The sequence below is a fragment of the Melozone crissalis genome, unplaced genomic scaffold, assembly GCF_028551555.1.
Source record: "Melozone crissalis strain CALT ecotype California unplaced genomic scaffold, PUWL_Pcris_2 ptg000150l_1, whole genome shotgun sequence".
In the NCBI taxonomy this organism is placed as follows: domain Eukaryota; kingdom Metazoa; phylum Chordata; class Aves; order Passeriformes; family Passerellidae; genus Melozone; species Melozone crissalis.
This window is the reverse complement of record NW_026535921.1, coordinates 295,500-315,026: the sequence shown is the minus strand read 5'-3', so window position 1 is coordinate 315,026 and position 19,527 is coordinate 295,500. Positions and strand designations below refer to the sequence as shown.

Here is a 19,527-nt window from a genome sequence, read left to right as displayed (position 1 = left end):
GGCCACTCGTCCCCAGGGGCAGCGGGCACAGCAGGGGCTGCAGCCGGGGCTCGGGGTGAGCCCGGCCCCTGCCGAGGGCTCTGCCCGCCGCCGCGGGAACGGGGCCGGTGCCAGCCCTCGGTGCCAGCCGGATCGCGTCACGGGGCACGGCACCGTGTGCTGCTCGCTGCGGGCGGGGCCGTGCCCGCCACCCCCGTGCCCCGGGCGGGACACACCGTGCCAGGGCCGGGTGAGCCGGGTGAGCCCCCGTGCCCGGCTCTGCCCCACTGATCCGGGCTCTGCCCCACTGATCCCGGCTCTGCCCCGCTGGTCCGGGTTCTGCCCCACTGATCCGGGCTCTGCCCCGCTGGTCCGGGCTCTGCCCCACTGATCCGGGCTCTGCCCCGCTGGTCCGGGCTCTGCCCCACTGATCCCGGCTCTGCCCCACTGATCCGGGCTCTGCCCCGCTGGTCCGGCCCCTGCAGCACCGGCGCTCGGTGTCAGCTCGGCTGCGCTCGGCTGGCAGCGTGCGGTGCACTCGGGGGGCTCCAGGCACCATGAGGGGCACTCGGGGAGAATGCCAGCTGTGCGGTGCACTCGGGGGGCTGCGGGCACCATGCGGGGCACTCGGGGGGCTGCGGGCAGGGGTGTGGATCACTCGGGGGCAGTGCCAGCAGTGCGGCGCACTCGGGGGCTGCCAACAGGAGTGAGGAGCCCCAGCAGCCACCTCACCGTTTGGCAGCGGTGCCGGTGCCCCGACGGAACACCCTGCATCGAGCGCGGCGCTGCCAGCTCCGGTGCCTCCATCCTATGACTCACAGGACTTGGCCGGTGCCGCCGCTGCGCTCGGGGCGTCTGCGGCCCCGGCCTGCGCTCTGACCTCGGCACCGCCCGCCCTGCCCGGACCCCGAGCCGCGGCCGGGATGGGGGTCCCACCGTGACCGCCCCGTCCCGGAGCTGCCGGTGCTCGGGGCGTCCCCGCCTCCGCCCCGGGATCCCCCCGCCGTCCCGGCCCCGGTGCCGCCGCTGCTCGGCGCGGCCGTTCCGCCCGGGAACGCGAGGGTTCCACGCCGAGAAGCCGCGGCTCAGCCCGGTACAGCTCACCGGGGGCCCACCGGGGGCTCACCGGGAGCTGACCGGCCCCGGTGCCCCAGCTCGTCCCGGCCGTTCAGCACCGCGGACAGCGGCGGAGAACGAGGCTGGAGATGCGGCAGAGCCGCGAGAGGGTTCGGGGGCACCGGCGAAACCGGGGCACCGGGGAAGCGAGGGTTAGCACGGCCCGAGGCACCTGCTCCCACCGGCCCCGGCCCCGCCGCGCCTCTTCGGTGGGCGGCAGAGCAGAACCGGAGCGGCGGCTCCCGACACCGAGGAGAGCGGGCTCTGCCGCTCCCGCTCCCCGTCCCGCCGCCGGGGGCCCGCTCCCCGCCGCTCCGGTGCCCCCCGGTCCCCCGCCCCCGCCGCCCGGTGCGTGCCCGGCGCTGACGTCAGCCCGGGCTCCCGGGCCCATATAACCGCGGGCCGCGCCGCCGGCTCAGCTCCCGCGGGACCCATCGCCCTCGCTGCGCTGCCGGCACCGGCAGGAACAGGGCACAGCGCACCGGGTACGGGCCGGGGCTCGGGAACTGGGCAGGGGCGGCGCCGGGGCCGGGGTGCGCGGAGGGGACGGGACGGGGCGGCCGGGAACGGAGGGGCCGCGGTCCCCGTCGGGCCGCCGCCGCCGCCCCGCTCTCTGCCGCGGCGCTGAGCCCCTGCCCCGCAGGTGCGGAGGGACCGAGGATGCGGCGGGCACTGCTCACCCTCCTGCTGCTGCTCGCCCGCCCGCCGCCCGCCGCCGCCCGCCCCGCCACCACCGACGGCTCCGTCCCGGCGGCCGCGACCGGGGACCGGGACCCGCCGCTGTGGCCGCCGCTGGCGCCGCCGCCCCCGGGGCCGTGGCGAGGGCGGCGGGACGAGCCGCCGCTCTCCATCGACCTCACGTTCCACCTCCTGCGGCACCTCCTGCTGCTCGCCCGCGCCCAGAGCCAGCGCGCCCGCGCCGACTCCAACCGCCGCATCCTCGACGCCGTGGGGCGCTGAGACCGGGACACCCCGAACCCTCCGGGACATCCCGAAACCCCCCGGACGCCCCGGGCCCCGGGGCTGCGCCGCCTCCCGCCCCCGCCTCGGCCTCCGCGCTGTGAGCGCTCGGCACCGGCACCGGCACGGGCTGAGCCCGCCGCGAGCGGGAGCGGCACCGGGAGTGGCACCGGGAGCGGCACCGGGACCGGCCCGCAGCGGTTTTGTAATAAAACGTGGTGGAAACCGAGGCGTGAGCGAGTGCGGGGTGCGGGCAATTGAGGCTGTGCAGGGCCAGGGACTGGGCAAACTGGGAACGGGCTCACCGGGAATGGGGAACGGGGAAACAGGCTCAGTGGGAATGGGGAGAGAGGCTCAGTGGGAATGGGGAGAGAGGCTCAGTGGGAATGGGGAGTGGGGAATAGGCTCAGTGGGAATGGGGAGAGAGGCTCAGTGGGAATGGGGAGTGGGGAATAGGCTCAGTGGGAATGGGGAAAGACGGAATAGGCTCAGTGGGAATGGGGAATAGGCTCAGTGGGAATGGGGAGAGAGGCTCAGTGGGAATGGGGAAAAGAGGGAATAGGCTCAGTGGGAATGAGGGAGTGGGGTCAGCAGGAACTGGGAATGGGACAATCGGGAATGAAGAAGGGGCTCTCCAGGGATGGGGAAACAACTTCACTGGGAGTGGTGGAATGGGTTTACTGGTAAGGGACAAACACTGGGAACAGGGAAAGGGCTCACTGGGAAGGGACCAAGGGCTCGGGACAGGGTGAGATGGGCCAGGGCTGGGTAGGAGCAGCCGGGCCAGCAGCACAAACCCCCCCAGGCCGTGTGTGCTGTGGGCCAGGAGTGACACACCGTGTCCTTCAGGGGCAGGAGATGCTCGCAGCCCCCGGTGTGGGAGCAGAGGGAAGCAAACGGGGCAGAGGGATGGGAACAAGGGATCCTCACCCCCCCTGAGCCAGGCACAGGGGGCTGCACCCATTGCCCACGGGTGGGACACGAGCAGGGAAGCAGTGCCTCCCCAGCATGGGGGAGCTGCAGGAGGGACAGACAGACAGACACAGGCCATTGTGGGGGACGTGGCCAAACCCACGTGGGAGCTCCAGGAGTGAGGGGAAGCCCTGAGGGACCCTCGGTGGGTCAGGGCTGGAGTTGTGGGTGGGACCGGGGCACTGTGGTGGGCTCTGGTTCTTGAGGACAGGCATGAAGCTGCTGAGGCAGCTGGGGGAGGTTCAGGTTCCTGCTGGGGGCTCTGGCCCTCTCTGGGGTCTCCAGCTTGGCCTGTGGAGGTGTCCCTGCCTGTGGCCATGGATGGGACTGGATGTCCCCACCAAACCAGGCAGAAATTCCTCGATGACATCCCACAGCTGCAGGAAGGGCAGCAGGGCAGGGCTGGAGCGCAAGTGCTGCTCCTGATGGGGTCCCTGGCGGGACGTGGGGACGTGGCAGCAGTGGGGTCGGTGCTCAGGGCTGCAGGCAGCACTGAGGGGGTGCAGCCCTCCCACTCCCACCCCACAGCAGCTGCTCTCAGTGCCCCCTGGCTCTGCTCCCAGGGACACAGGAGTGGGGAGCACAGCCTTGGGAACGAGCTCAGGGCTGGAGATCCCCTCTGCAGGCCCTGCTGCAGCTGCTCCTGCTGCGGCCCCTGGCACTGAATGGGGAAATTCCCCAGAGCCCTGGAGCTGGAAGGCCGTGCTGGCAGAGGGGTTGTGGTGGGACAGCCCCTCCCAGGAGACATTTACCCCAGCCTGGACAGGACTTGGACAGCCTCCTCCAGCCAGCCCTGACAGCAGGGCTGGGGCTGGTGGGGATGCAGCCCCATCACCTTCTCTGCATGCCAGTGTCCTTTGGCACCGCTGGGGAGGGATCTGCTGTGCCAGCTGTGCCAGCTGTGCAGGTGTTTACTGACAGAATGGAGATGGGAAATGGGGGCACACTGTGGGCACTGGAAAACAGTCCACTGCCTCCAGAAAACCAGACTGGGAGCTCTCACTTGGGCCCTGCCATTGGGCTGAAGACAGGAAGACATATTAAATAAATAAAAATAAAAATAAAAATAAAAATAAAATATAAAATAAAAATAAAAATAAAATAAAAATAAAATAAAAATTAAATTAAATTAAATTAAAAATAAAAATAAAAACAAAAATAAAATAAACAAAATAAACAAAAATAAACAAAATAAAAAATAAACATGAAAATTTAAAATGAAAATAAAAAATAAAAAATAAAAATAAAAATAAAAATAAACACAAAAACTAAAACCAAAACCAAAACTAAAACTAAAACTAAAACTAAAAATATTTATACTGACTCAAAACCTGCCTTTGGCACAGCCCATGCTCGTGGAACAGTTTGGGATCAGCAAGGAGCTTTAACCTAACAGGGAGTTCAGAAAAATTTGGAGCTGAAATTCCAAAGACAGGGAAAGCAGTTCTTCAGGCAAAGAACATCACAATAATGCACTGCAGAGCCCCCCAGAGAAAGAATCCAAATATTGAAAAGGGAAACGGAAGAGCAGATCCAGCAGTAGAAGCAGCTGCATTGAGGAAGCCAAATGGTGAAGGAGCTTTGGTTCCATAAACCTGTGTGGATTCGCCTCCAACAAACTGTACCACAGGAGAGAAACAATGAGGGGAACAGCTTGACTGTAATAGAAATAAAGAAGGGTGGTGGAAAACACCTGGAAAGCAGCTCCTGAAGGTAATGGAAACCCAGCTTCAAAGGCTGCATCAAGAGACACACGCAGGAGCAGATGCATCCCTGCTTTCAGCCAAACATATTTTGGATGCAAGATGCGAAGTTTTGCACACAGAGTAGTTAAAAATTTATCCTTTGCTGTGTTAATCACCCAAAAACAAGAGAGAAAATTCAGGGAGGAAGCACAAAGCAAGGAATAACCCCTGAGAAATTGTTAAATGGATTTTACAGAATCACCTAGCTGTAATTAATGAAAACGTTTGTTGGTGTTCATCAGGCAGTTTTCTGGTTGGCTGGTGTTGCCAAACATTTCATATTCCTGAAAAAAAGGCTTTGGGGACTCAAGTCTGTCTGTTAGATATATCAGCCTCAAGCTGCACCAGGGGAAATATGGGTTGGATACCAGGAAAAAGTTCTTTACAGAAAGGGCGATAAAGCGTCGGGACCCAGGACATTCCTTGGCTGCCCTGGGTGAGTCCAGACCCTGGCAGGGGCTCAGAGACCTTGGCATGGAGTCAAAGACACCTGTGTCTTTGATTTTAGCCCATAGAAACAATTCCCAACTTTGTGTGAGGAATTACAAGCCACGAGAGTTTGAACAGAATGAGAGTGAATTTGTGACAGGGTGAAAATGTAGAATTTTGGGGGTTTAGAATGGGGGTTCAGGAGGCAAGATGGAGGAATCTGGGCATGTCCTGTCCTTCCTCCTCCTCCTTCTTGTCCTCCATCTTCTGCTGTGCTGGTGGCACTTCTGGGTTGGTTTAGAGCAGAGACAGACTGCCTAACATAGGTGATAGGTATTGGGAAATTATTGCAAATAAAGCACACACAGTTTTTAGTATAAAAAGCCAACTCCATCCCAAGGGCAGGACTGTGCCACAACCCGACCTGCTGGACAGATCTCAGCAGGTCAGAGAAAGAATGGAATAAATAAGAGAAAATAAACAACCCTGAGAACCAGAGCTGAGAATCCTGACTTCTTAATCGAGTGTGGGGCTGGGAAAAAAGACTCTTTAATACCTCAGGAGCCATTCCAGCAGCAACAAACCCGAGAATAAAGTTCTGGAATGTTCTGCCCGGGGAGGTGGTGGAGTCCCCACCCCTGGGTGTGTTTAACAGAGCCTGGATGTGGCACTGGGGGCCAGGGCTGAGTTGAGATGTTGGGAATGGGTTGGACTCGATGGAATTGGAGGTCTCTTCCAACCTGGGGATTGTGTGAATTCTGTGAATACTGTGAATTCTGTGAAATCTGTGAAATCTGTGAAATCTGTGAATTCTGTGATCCTGTGAAATCTGTGAATTCTGTGAAATCTGTGAAATCTGTGAATTCTGTGAATTCTGTAATTCTGGGAATTCTGTGAATTCTGTGAAATCTGTGAATTCTGTGAATTCTGTGAATTCTGTGAATTCTGTGATTCTGTGAATTCTGTGCATTCTGTGAAATCTGTGATCCTGTGAATTCTGTGAATTCTGTGAATTCTGTGAAATCTGCTGCAGAGTCCTGAACCTGGAGCAGAAAGATTAGAGATGTGGACAGTGCAGGATGGGTTTGGGATGCAGAATCCACCTGTAAACAGGCGCCCCCAGCCAAGAGGAGCTGCAGGAGACTCTGGAGAGAGATGATGGCAAATCCTGCATGGATGGGAGCAGCTCTGGGCAAGGTGGGGCCTGGAAAGGCAAGAATGCAGCGCTGGCTGCCCCAAAGCAGGAATGCAAAGCTGGTTGCTCTAAAGCAGGAATGCAGCGCTGGTTACTCTAAAGCAGGAATGCAGCGCTGGCTGCCCCAATGCAGGAATGCAGCGCTGGCTGCAAGGCAGGAATGCAGCGCTGGCTGCCCCAATGCAGAAATGCAGAGCTGGTTGCTCTAAAGCAGGAATGCAGCGCTGGCTGCAAAGCAGGAATGCAGCGCTGGCTGCCCCAAAGCAGGAATGCAGCGCTGGCTGCAAAGCAGGAATGCAGCACTGGCTGCCCCAAAGCAGGAATGCAGCGCTGGCTGCCCCAATGCAGAAATGCAGAGCTGGTTGCTCTAAAGCAGGAATGCAGCACTGGCTGCCCCAAAGCAGGAATGCAGCGCTGGCTGCCCCAATGCAGGAATGCAAAGCTGGTTGCTCTAAAGCAGGAATGCAGCGCTGGCTGCCCCAAAGCAGGAATGCAGCACTGGCTGCCCCAATGCAGGAATGCAGCGCTGGTTGCTCTAAAGCAGGAATGCAGCGCTGGCTGCCCCAAAGGGAATGCAGTGCTGGCTCAATGTGGGGCAGGATTAGACAGAGCTGTGACCCCAACGTGGGCTCAGAGAGCAGAGCTGGAGGCGCTGGCAGAGCCCTGGATTCCTGTAAATGGATGAGATAGTAAAAGATTTTAAAATCACAGAAAATTCGGGGAGCTAGAAAGAAAGTCAGACTTAGTGGGCCCTGGGAAGATGTTAAAGGTAGGCCCTGTGAAATGTCAGTCCTTGTACCATGTGAAACTGCACCCGTGCAGTCAGTATATGATAAATTATATAATTGTTAGATGTGATTAGATATAATTATCATTTAAAGAATCATGAGGAACTGTGTTAGGGGTTTGAGGGAGATCACGAGAAACCCATGCTTGGATGAAATCAAAGTATACAATAGAACTATGCAAGTTTAATAATTAATATGCAAGTTAAATATCAATAGAATATAAAAACATGTTTGGCTGGAAACTATGGTGGGTCAGCTTTGGATCTGCGCACTCGTGACACCTGGAGCTCTTCAATAAAACACCTGCATAGAATCATTCCTGATTATGTGTTCCTGAAGCTGACAGAGGGGCTGGCTCCAGGTGTGCTGTGGGAATCCCTGAATGGATGGGCTGGCTCCAGGTGTGCTCTGGAATGCTGTGAATGGATGGGCTGGCTCCAGGTGTGCTCTGGGAATGCTGTGAATGGATGGGCTGGCTCCAGGTGTGCTCTGGAATCCCTGAATGGATGGGCTGGCTCCAGGTGTGCTCCAGGTGTGCAGAGGCAGTGTTCTGTGCCTGTGGAGCCCTTTGGAAAGAGAGAGAGGGCTGTGAGCCCCTCAGGGATCCCCCAGGGAACATGGACAGGTGTCCTGGATTGCAAGGAATGTGTGTGTTCAATTCCCATCTGTCAGAGCTGGGGCAGTTATCCTCTGTCCATGGGACAGTTTTCTTTGTCCCTTCCACAGCCAACCCTCCCTCCAGGAGATCTCTGCTGTTCATGGGCCATTACTTATTAATTATCTTTTGTTCATGGGCCATTAATAATTAATTCTCTTCTGTTCATGGGCCACTGAGTGTCCCTGCATGGCTGATCCAATCCCATCATCCCATGGGGAGATGCTCCGCCCAGGGGAGGAGCCAAGCATTCCTACCTGGGTACAATCTGAGGTTTGGGACACCCAGCAGCCTTTGCCTACTGCATTCCCAGAGGAGCAGCTTTATTATATATTTTTATATATAAATATAATATATAACATATATATATATATAAAATATATATATATCTTATATATATATCTCTTTTTTATTATCTATATTGCATGTTTTTCCCCCTAATTAAGAACTATTTTTATTTATTCCCTAATAAAAAACTATTATTCGTGCTCCCATATCTTTCCCTGAGAGCCCGTTAATTTCAAAACTATAATAATTCAGAGGGAGGGGATTTACATTTTCTGTTTCAGGGGAGGCTCCTGCCTCAGAAAGTGGCAATAACGCAATGCAAAGCTCATCCATCCAGAGAACCCCAGTGAATATTGGAAAAGGCCTGGCTGACAATGAGAGAAAGTGACAGATTTGGGTCCTGAAAACAGCCCTGAAGGGTGGTGGATTGCATCCAGCAAACAGGTGATAATTCCCCAACACCTGCTGAGGAAAATGGGAGAGGAGAACACAGGGGAGCTCGCTGGGAAATGGAATCTCTGGCACAAGCATTGAGGTTTTCAGAGCAAAAATAATATTTCAAGTTTTGAGTGTAAAAATAACAGGTATCATTAAAAGCATCATTAAAAACTGCCTTTAAACTCTTATTGTTTAAAGTTTATTAAACTTTTTGTTTAAAGAACAACACACATCAAATCAGAGGGGCCACGGCCAGGACTGTCAGGAAAGGCAGCTGCCTGTGACTGAGTCCTGTGCTTCCTTATTAATTTATATTAATGATTAATATGCACTAGCCAACATCTCAGCTTTGAGAGCAAGGATTGTGTGTCAGAACAAAGAATGATAAGAGAAGTTCCTTATGACCCCACCACGTATTTTAAATACTCTCCAGGAAAAAAGATTCATCAGAATGTCTGGAACCACACCAAAATAATTTTCTCAGAAATTTCACAATAATTTCCTCAGAAATCATTAGCATACATGCTTGTATTCAGGAACTGTGATGAATATTGTTAGTTTCAGGAATATAACCTGGTCTGTGAGGTTACTGGGCATGCTTTGAGGAGAATCCCCCCTGCATCCAGTACTCCTCATAAAGCTGTGTTAGCTTTCCAGCCTGGCAAATTGGTTGGAGAGTTTATTCCCCAACTTCCTGTGGCACCAGGGCTCTCCCCATTGCACCAAGCAGAGCAGAGAATGATCAGCGTTTCTGAAAAGAAACAATTCCCAGACTGGGTGTCCCAGAAGGAATTTCTGCAGATGGTGAACCCGGTTTACAGCAGAAATGGTGCAGGAAATGTCAAATTTTCACAGTTTATTTGGAAATTGCACTCCTCATGGATCCCACAGTCTAGTGGAAGGCAGGAAGGATGAACCAGACAGCAAAGGGGCAAATATCAAACTACAGCAAAAGGGCAAATATCCAAATTACAGCGAAGAGGCAAATATCCAAATTACAGCAAAGGGGCAAATATCCAAATTACAGTAAAGGGGCAAATACCCAAATTACAGCAAAGGGGAAAATATCCAAATTACAGCAAAGGGGCAAATACCCAAATTACAACAAAGGGGCAAATATCCAAATTGCAGCAGAGGCAAATACCCAAATTACAGCAAGGGCAAATATCCAAATTACAGCAAAGGGGCAAATATCCAAATTACAGTAAAGGGGCAAATATCCAAATTACAACGAAAGGCTGCAGTGGGGCATTGGTTTTGGCTGCTACAGGAGTGTCAGTCCCAGGTCAGAGCAGGAATGAGCACTCTGGAAACACCCTGGAAGGCAAAACCCCGTGCCCACACGGAGATCAGGTGTGTGAGAGGCCACAAGGAAATATTCCAGTTCTCTCTCCCTGCCTTTATCCCATCCAGGGCTGGAATCAGCCTCACCCTCCCCTCGGGTACCCCTGGACAGTCCCTGCAGTGTGGGGAACACTTTGAGCATGGAAGGACGAGGCTGGGAAAGGTGGGAAAGGTGGGAAAGGGGGAAGGGGGGAAGGGGGAAAGGTGGTAAAGTGGAAAGGTGGGAAAGGGGGAAGGTGGGAAGGTGGGAAACGGGGAAGATAGGTGGGAAGATGGGAAGGTGCTTTCCCAGGAGAGCTCAGGGTGTGCGCTGCAGGGAAAAGGGAGAAGGACAGGAACCAACCCCTGGATCCATGGCACGTGTGAAAAACATCCCTGAGCCTGGACAGGATCCATGGAATTCACACCAAACTGGAGACCTGAAGTTCCACTCAGACACAGAAGCATGTTCTTTAATTTTTTAATATGTTTGTGCAAATTAATTTTGCAAGTGAAGTACTTATATAATATGTTGCTACTTTATGGTGATCCACTATATAATACATTGTTATTTTATGGTGATCCACTGTATAATATATTGTTATTTTATGGTGATCTGCTATATAATATATTGTTATTTTATGATGATCCATTATATAATGTATTGTTACTTTATGGTGACCCATTATATAATAAGTTGTTATTTATGGTGATCCATGAGATAAAAATTGTTACTTTATGGTAATCCACTATATAATATATTGTTACTTTATGGAGATCCACTATATAATATATTGGGGTTTTTTTGTGATCCATTTTATATTGTTGTTTTATGGTGATCCACTATATAATATATTTTTATTTTATAGTGATCCATTATATAATATATTGTTACTTTATGGAGATCCACTACATAATATATTGTTACTTTATGGTGGTCCATTATAGAATAGATTGTTATTTTATGATAACTCTCTATGTAATATGTTGTTCCTTTACAGCTTGTCCAAAGGATCAGGAAAGCTCCAACTCCAGCAGTAAAACTGATGGATTTCCCAGTGTCACAATCAGTCCTTTGGATTGGGGAATTTTAATTTCAGATTTAAGTCTGATATTGCTCCTTAGTCCCAAATCCCTGTGAGGATTTTCCCTGGGGTCTAACCTAAGCCAGGAGGAAGGCAATTGTCATTACAGGTGTGATGGATTGACCATGGCTGGATGCCAGGTGCCCACCAGAGCTGCTCCATCACTCTCCCTCACTTGGACAGGGAAGAGAAAATACAAGAAAAGCTCATGGCTCAGGATAAGGACAGAGAAATCTCACCCATTACTGTCCTGGGGAAAACAGACTTGATTCGGGAAAATTATTGAATTTATTTTAATTTACTTTAATTGATTACCAATCAAATCAGAGTAGGGTAACAAGAAGTAAAGTAAATTTAAAAAAAAATTAAAAATTAAAAAGTAAAATGAATAACAATAAATTCTAAAAATACTGGGTTTTGGTTCCCCTCACCCCAGGCTCAGCTTTACTCCCTGCTCTCCTCCGTCCCTCCCAGGGCTGCAGTGGGGCAGGGTTGGGGTCACACTCAGGCCCCTCGGGGTTCCTGCTCCTGCTGAGGCAGAGCAGAGCAGCAGGGCAGTGATGAGCATTGACGCCACCATTGCAGGGGGCTCATCAATCCCCTCATCCTCCTGTGCCATTCCATCCCACCAGGAAAACCCATCGCCCTTGCAGACAGACACGACGCACACATGGGTCAAACTGATCTATGAATCCAAACACCCTCACCAGAGTCCAGTTAGGAATTTACCCTTTGATAAACGATCTCCATAACACATTCCACGTGGGCACAACAGCAGGTGCAGCAAGTGGAGGTAGACAAGAAGATAGACAAGAATTGTTTCTCACTCTCTCTGAGCTTTCTCCCAGCTTCCCAGATTCCAGAATCCTGGGCAGAGCTGTGTCTCTGAACAGAGCATGTGTGATTGCCACGGGAGAGCAGCCCCTACGCTGCTCAGGTGTGGGACAGGCACAGCCCTGTGCAGGCTGCTGCTTCCCACGGGCTGGGGCCCCTCTCAGGCTGTGTGTGCCCTCCATGGGGACAGGCCCCCAGGGGCTGCTGCAGCCTGAGCCCCCACAGGGTCACAGATCCTGCCAGGACCCTGCCAGGACCTGCTCCTGCATGGGCTCCTCTCTCCATGGATCCCTGCCAGGACCCTGCTGCAGCCTGAACCCCCACAGGGCCACAGGTCCTGCCAGGACCCTGCTCCAGGCTGAGGCACCCACAGGGCCACAGTCCCTGCCAGGACCCTGCTCCTGCCTGAGACTCCCACAGGGTCACAGTCCCTGCCAGGACCCTGCTGCTGCATGGGCTCCTCTCTCCATTGTCCCTGCCAGGACTCTGCTCCTGCATGGGCTCTGCTCCCCAGGACCCTGCCAGACCCTGCTCCCGTGGGGCTTCCCAGGGTGTCACAGCCCCCTCTGGGCACCCACCTGCCCCGGTGAGGGGTCTCCATGTGGGTCTCTGCTGTCCTGGGGGCTCCCCAGGCCCTGGGTGGGTCCTTGCTGCCCCCCGGCACCCCAGGCTGTGGGGAATCTCTGCTCCAGCTCTTGGATCACCTGCTCTCATTCCTGCTGCCCTGCCCTGACCCTTCAGCTGGCCACACCATTGTTTTCCCGTTGTTCAGTAACTGAGGTATCTCAAAGCTTGCTTTCATTTCAATCTCACTTAAAGTTTCCATATTCTCAAAACCTTTTGCCAGGCAATAATATTGATAAGGCTTTCCTGTTCCATCTGCCCCAACACACAGTTGTTATAGGTAAAAGTTAAGTTAAAATAGGATATAGTTCAATTATATTGTATTAATTATGTTGTATTATTTGTATTATGTTAAAGGGGAGGGGCTTATTAGAATGTGCTAGAAGGGTCCAGGGTTTGGTGAAACAGGGCTCTGATGGGGCAAGGCAAGGTCGAAGAGAGATTGGATGAAAGATCTGACCAATCATTCGAAGCCCTGCAGAAACGATTGGTCCAGAATGAACGGCGGTAAAGACCAATGAGAAGCCTGGAAATGGACCAATCATCATGAGGATCCAAAATGCACCAATCCTGGACTCGAGGGGGACTATAAATATGGGGAGTTCGGTTGGGTCGGAGTTCTTCTTTTGGGGTACTTGTTGTTTGGGAGGACCCAGTGCACTTGGGGTGAGTGCACTGTTTTGCTTTTGGCTGGCTGTGTGGGTGCCTGGGCTTATCCTGGGCACTCCGTTCCTTGTAGTTATTTTAATAAACAAGAACCTCTTTCTCTGGAGAAAGTTTGGCCTTGTTCGTATCCGTAACACAGTGACACCTGAGGTGCTGCTGCCGTCACCAAGGGGCTCTGCTTGGCCAGCAGCTCCAGTCCCTCCTGCAGCCAGCGGCCTTTGGCTCTCCTGGGCATGGGGGAGTTTCTGTCAGCTCCTCACAGAGGCTGCCCCGCCATCTCCCCACCACCAAAACCTTGCACACAAACCCCATACAAACCCAACTAAATGGACAATATTCCACAAATGGGACGTGTGTCTGGGTAAGTGACCACAGCAGGGGGACAACCCATCTGCCTTTGTGGGAAAAAGTGAAAAGATATTCTTCAGGAATGTTAGCATTATGCTCCTTGTGGAGAAAAAAGCTTCTGGAAGCACAGTTATGGAGAAGGATAAAGAGAAATAATGATGCTTCTTGTCCCTTGTCCAGCAGTTGGAGCAGGCTGCACGCTGGAATGTGCTAGAATGTGTTAGAATCCATGCTCAGTGCAGGCATTTCATTCCTGGGATCTCAGGAGGAGGACACTTTACCCGGATGAGCAGAGGAATCAGCAAATCCCAGAGGGTTTGGAAAGGCTGTGACAGGGGCTGAGTGTCTGGACACAAAGCACAAGGGAGAGAATTGCCCAAAACAGAAGAGAACCGGGCTGGGGCTCTCCTGAGGCCTCTCAGGCTCTGGGGAGGCACCGGTGGCACCCAGCTGGGGGGCTCTGAGTGCTGGGGGTCCCTCTCCAGCTGGGGGGCTCTGAGTGCTGGGGGTCCTTCTCCAGCTGAGGGGCTCTGAGTGCTGGGGGTCCCCCTCGGTCACCTCTGCAGGGTCACAGCCACAAGGGAACATCCCTGAGCAGGACGGGAGGTAAATGCTGCATCCAGGAAGGGCTGGGGAGGGCACGGGGCAGCCGCAGCCCCTCGAGCTCCCTGGGACTGCCGGAGCCCGCCCGGGAACGGTCCTGGTGTGGGCAAGAGCAGCTGGGCTGGGGCTGGGCTTGCTCTGCTGGTACCACATTGCCTGTGCTCGGGGTGACAGCTCGGGGACACGGAGAGAGACAGATCCGGTCTGCCACCTGGGGGACACACACAGAGCAGGGCTGTGCCCTGTGCCACTCGCACCCCGCCTCTGGCCGCGGTCTGGTTGTCCGGAGGGCTCGGCCCTCGCTGTCCCCAGGCTGGGCACGGTGTGGCTGCGGGATCCTCACCAGGGGAGCGCAGCCAGGGGACCCCCATGGATCGGAGACTCCCGGACATGTGCATCATCCCGGACCCCTGGCCATGTGCATCATCATCCCGGACCCCTGGCCATGTGCATCAGCAGCCCAGACCCCTGCCCGTGTGCATCATCATCCCGGACCCCTGGCCATGTGCATCAGCAGCTGCTCCGTCTCGGCTCCGGGCCGGCGGTGACGCAGCCGCGGCTCCCGGGGGAGCGGCCCCGGGCAGCGCTGCGGAGGCTCCGTGTGTACCCAGCCGGCTCATCCTCATCCCGGCCGTGTGTACCCAGCCCATCCGTGCCGTGTGTACCCAGCCGGCTCATCCCGGCTGCGTCTGCTCTGCGCTCCGGTTCATCCCGCCCGTGTCCGCTCCCGGCACATCGCATCCCATCCCATCGCATCCCATCGCATCCCATCCCATCGCATCCCATCCCATCGCATCCCATCCCATCGCATCCCATCGCATCCCATCGCATCCCATCCCATCCCATCCCATCCCATCCCATCCCACCCCATCCCACCCCACCCCATCCCATCCCATCCCATCCCATCCCATCCCATCCCACCCCACCCCATCCCATCCCGGCTCCCGGGGCTGCCGCGGGCACGGGGCAGGGCAGTGGGAGGGGGCACCGGAGGGTCGCCGCCCCCCGGCAGGGGCTGTGGGCAGGGCAGAGCCGCTCACCGGGCCCGGGGCTCAACGCCCGCCTCGCACCGGGGCTCGGGGGTCTCAGCGCCCCGCCCGAGGCCCGGAGGCACTGCTGGGGTGATGGGGCAGGGGCTGCGCCGGGCCAGACTCTGAGGGCGGTCCTGGCCTCCAGCGCACCCACACAGCGCACGGCACGACGGGTCCTCACACACTTTTAATGTTGGAGAGGGGCAGCGCCCATCGGGGCAATTCCAGCAGCAGGGATGGAGCTCGCCTGAGAGCGCGGGACGGCCACAGCCAGGGTGGGGTGACAGGGACAGGGATAGCCGCGTGTGACAGGGACAGGCGGAGCTGAGGGCATGCCGGCCTTACCCTACGGCCTCACTTCAGTGCTGACCTGTGCAGAAAAGCGGCCTGAGCCCTGTGACCCCGGGATCCCCTTCCCACCCCCTGCAGCAGGGACACAGGGATGGCCTGGCGGAGCCTGGGGTGTGACCTGCCCCTGCACGCCCCCATCCCCACTCCCAGGGGGTCTCCTTTGCCCCACAGCACCTGGGGGGACCATCGTGTGTGACCTGGCCCTGCACACCCCCATCCCCACTCCCAGGGGGTCTCCTTTGCCCCACAGCCCCCCGTGGCCGTGCCCATCTCAGTCCCCATGAGGGTCTCACCATGGGGAGAGCTCGCTGGCTTCTGTCTCGGCCCCACATCTGCAGAGGGAGAGAGGGACAAGGTCGGGGCAGGGATGTCCCAGCACCCTGAAGGAGCCTGCTGCCCCACGGGGAGCATGGCACAGCCAAAGGCTGGCCCTGGACACGGCCCTGGGCAGTCATGGCAGGCACTCACCTTCAGCAGCCTCGGGCACCTCCAGGCTGTCCAGCCGCTCCTCGTCTGCTGCAGCCTCGCTGCCGTCCCCAGGTGCATCCCCCTCATCCTCACCCAGGGGCTCTGTGGGCAGGGACAGCTCAGGTGGGACCTTCCCGCATCATGGGACACCCCGGGACACTCCAGGGCGTTCCCAGGAGGAATGTGACCAGCCCAGTGCGGGAACCAGGGAGAGCCTGGGGCAGGACTGACCCCTCAGGGCCCCAGTGGGGTTGCAGGCCCCTGGGGGGGGTCACATCCCCAGTCCTGTGTGGGATCCCAGCACAGGGCACGTGGTGAGGGGGCTCTGCCGGGGGCTCTGGGCACCCCGGGCAGCCCCAGTGCCCCTGGGACAGCACAGCCATTTGCCCAGGGCAGGCACCTGTCTGGAACTCGATGGTCCTCAGCATCTCAGCCACGTGGTCCACGTTGATGGAGAAGTGGTCCATGTTCTCGTAGCCGGGCTCAGGGCGGCTACTCATTGATGCCTTGGACATGTCTGTGATCCTGCAGGGCAGAGGCACCCCGGGGGCTGCAGGGCCTTTTCCAGCCAAGGGCCTCCTCCCCCCATTGTCCCCACTCACTTTTTCAGGAGTTCCTTGGAGTGCTGTGAAGGAAAACGAGGGGGGATCAGTGTCTCCTGGACACCACCCCCAGCACAGGTGCACCCCTGCACATCCAGGGGCACCCACAGATCCTCTTGGGTGAGCGCAGCCCCTGTGAGCAGCCCCCCGCCCCTCAGGGCACCACGGCCCCACCACCCTGCCCCCGGGCAGCCCCAGCCCCCGATCCCCGGCAGGACCTGCAGGTACACGGCCATCTGGGGCTCCTCCATGGCCTGGATGGCCGACTCCACCAGCTTGGAGGAGGCCTCCAGGTGGTCTCCGTACTGGCGGATGAGCCCGCGGACCCGCTGCAGCTTGGCCTCCTGCTCGGCGGCGATGCTCTGCAGCAGCTCCTTCTTGCGCTCCTCCAGGATGCCGTAGAGCGCGTCGAAGCGCAGCCCCAGGTGCTGCTTCTGCCGCCTGCCGTTCTCCTGCGGGACGGGACGGGACGGGACGGGACGGGGCTGCTCGGTGTGCCCGGCACAGCCCCGGGGCTGGGCAATCCCGGTGCCATCCCCTCCCTCCTCTGGCACTGCCCGGCTGCAGAGCTGCTCGGTGTGCCCGGCACGGCCCCGGGGCTGGGCATTCACAGTGCCACCGCCTCCCTCGGTGCCCACCTCGATGGTGTGGCAGATCTCCTCCATCTGCGTGATGATGGCCTGGATGCGGTCGTTCCCCGCCACCAGCATGGCGATGCCGTCGCTGAGCTCGCTCTGGGGGTGAGGCTGGGCGTGAGGGTGGCTGTGGGGGTACCCCCGGCCCCCCGAGACCCCGGGGCCCCCCCTTCTACCTTCTGTCGCTGGTAGACGGCGGGCAGCGGGGCCACCTCGCAGTCCTTGTGCGCCCCGAACACCTTGCACAGGGAGCAGGTGGGCGCCTCGCAGCGCAGGCAGTAGATGTTGATGCGCTCGTCCTCGTGCTCCTCGCACATGAGGTGCTGCTCAGCCTTGGCGTGAAGGGGTCTGCAGGGGTTGGGGGTGTCAGGGAGGCACCCGGCCCCAGAGACACCCCGGCCACCAGAGACGACCCAGCTTCAGAGACACCGAGCCCCAGAGACACCCCAGCTTCAGAGACAGACACCCCAGCTTCAGAGACATCCTGGCCCCAGAGACACCCCAGCTTCAGAGACACCCCGGCTTCAGAGACACCCCGGCCCCAGAGACAGACACCCCTGTCCCCAGGGAGACCCAGGTGCCCAGAGACAGACACCCCAGCTTCAGAGACACCCCGGCCACCAGAGACACTCCAGCTTCAGAGACAGACACCCCGGCCCCCAGAGACACCCCAGCTTCAGAGACAGACACCCCGGCCCCAGAGACACCCCGGCCCCCAGAGACACCTCAGCTTCAGGGACAGACACCCCGGCCCCAGAGACACCCCGGCCCCAGAGACACCCCGGCCCCGGGTCCTGCCCTGCCCTGAGACACCTCCGGCTCCCCGGGACCCTTCAGCCCCAGGGACACAGCTGGCACCAGAACCGCCTCTGTCCCTGGAGACAGCCGCGGCCCCAGGGATATTCCCTGGCCCTGCACGGCCCCCATGACTGCCCAGGTCCCGTTGGGATCCCATCCCAGCCCTCTCGGTGGGCTCGCTGCCCCCCGCAGGTCTCGCCCCCCCTCCCCCCGCCCCGTCCCGGGGTCCCCGCGCCTCCGGACCGGGCCGACTCCTGCTTGTAGATGTCGATGATGTTCTCCACGAGCAGGTTCCGCTGCAGTCCGTACACCCCGTGCCGGTCCAGCACCACCTCGTGCCGGCACGACGGGCACCGGAACCGCCCGCCCGACGGCACCGCGCTGGAGCCCCGCGACTGCCACAGCGGGTTGGAGGCCTGGGGGGAACGCGGGGGGTCAAGGCGGCGGCACCCCCGGTACCCCCGGCATCCCCGGCATCCCGCAACCCCGGAACCCCGCCGGCACCGCACGGCCACGGGTGTGGGCACAAACCGGGGCTCAGACACGGCCCCTGCTCGCCGTTCACCGTCCCCGCCAGCCGGGAGCGGCACCGGGCGCAGCCCACCGGAGCTCCCAGCGGCTGCTCCCGGGATTCCCGGCGCCAGCCCCAGACCAGGCCCCCGTGAAGAGGATCCCGGTGCTCTTGGTCGCCCCTCGGCCCCGCTGGCCGGAGATCCTGGGATAACGGGGCCAGCCCCACCGGGCTGGGGTCCCAGGGACAGAGCTCCCGGTGCCTCCCCCCGCCCCACCGGCGGCTCCCACCTGGAAAACGTCGTTGGCGCACTTGCGGCAGAGGTTGTGCTGGCAGGGCAGGATGACCACGGGTTTGGAGAACATCTCCAGACAGATGGGGCAGATGAGCTGCTTCTCCAGGCTCTCCATGCTCCGCGCCTCCGCCAGAAGCGGCTTCAGCCCCACGGCGAAGTTCATGGCCGCGGTCCCGGCCCGGCCCGGCCCGGCTCTGTCCCGCGGCTCCGCTCCGGCCGCCCGCTGCCCGCTTTGTTTCGGCCCCGGCCCCGGCCCCGCGCTAATTTTAGCCGCCCCCGCCCCGCCGGGGCCGCAGCTGTCGGCGGCGTCGGGTGACACTGAGTCACCGCTCCGGCCCTCCCTCGGGACCGGCCGGGCCCGGCACCGGACACCGGCTGCGTCCCGGACCCGCGGAGCCCTGCCCGGAGGAGCGGCCGGGGTTCGGGGGAGCAGGGCCGGCTCGTGCAGGGGCTGCAGGGCCGGCTCGTGCAGGGGCTGCAGGGCTGGTCGGTGCAGGGGCTGCAGGGCTGGTCGGTGCAGGGGCTGTAGGGCTGGTCGGTGCAGGGGCTGGTCGGTGCAGGGGCTGCAGGGCTGGTCGGTGCAGGGGCTGGTCGGTGCAGGGGCTGCAGGGCTGGCCGGTGCAGGGGCTGCAGGGCTGGGGCTGCAGGGGCTGCAGGGCTGGGGCTGCAGGGCTGGCCGGTGCAGGGGCTGCAGGGCCGGCAGTCACGCTGAGGACAATGTGCCCCGCTGTGTAGGCAGCAGGGCTGCGGGAGGCTGGGGTCCCGCTGATCCCACGGTGCCAGCCCCC

At 58.4% G+C, this 19,527-nt stretch overlaps 1 protein-coding gene across 1 annotated transcript; it reads right to left on the bottom strand.

The window, feature by feature from the left end:
• Window positions 1-15,316: 15,316 nt before the first annotated feature.
• On the bottom strand, window positions 15,317-18,902 carry TRIM54 (tripartite motif containing 54). The gene is made up of 10 exons (XM_054293468.1): window positions 18,735-18,902; window positions 18,177-18,349; window positions 17,312-17,483; window positions 17,139-17,234; window positions 16,719-16,952; window positions 16,501-16,523; window positions 16,299-16,423; window positions 15,899-16,000; window positions 15,724-15,762; window positions 15,317-15,449 (listed from the first exon to the last, which is right to left on the bottom strand). The coding sequence occupies exons 1-10, from the start codon at window positions 18,900-18,902 to the stop codon at window positions 15,439-15,441; spliced, it is 1,143 nt and encodes a 380-aa protein (XP_054149443.1). The 3' UTR covers window positions 15,317-15,438.
• Between the last annotated feature and the right edge of the window lie 625 nt (window positions 18,903-19,527).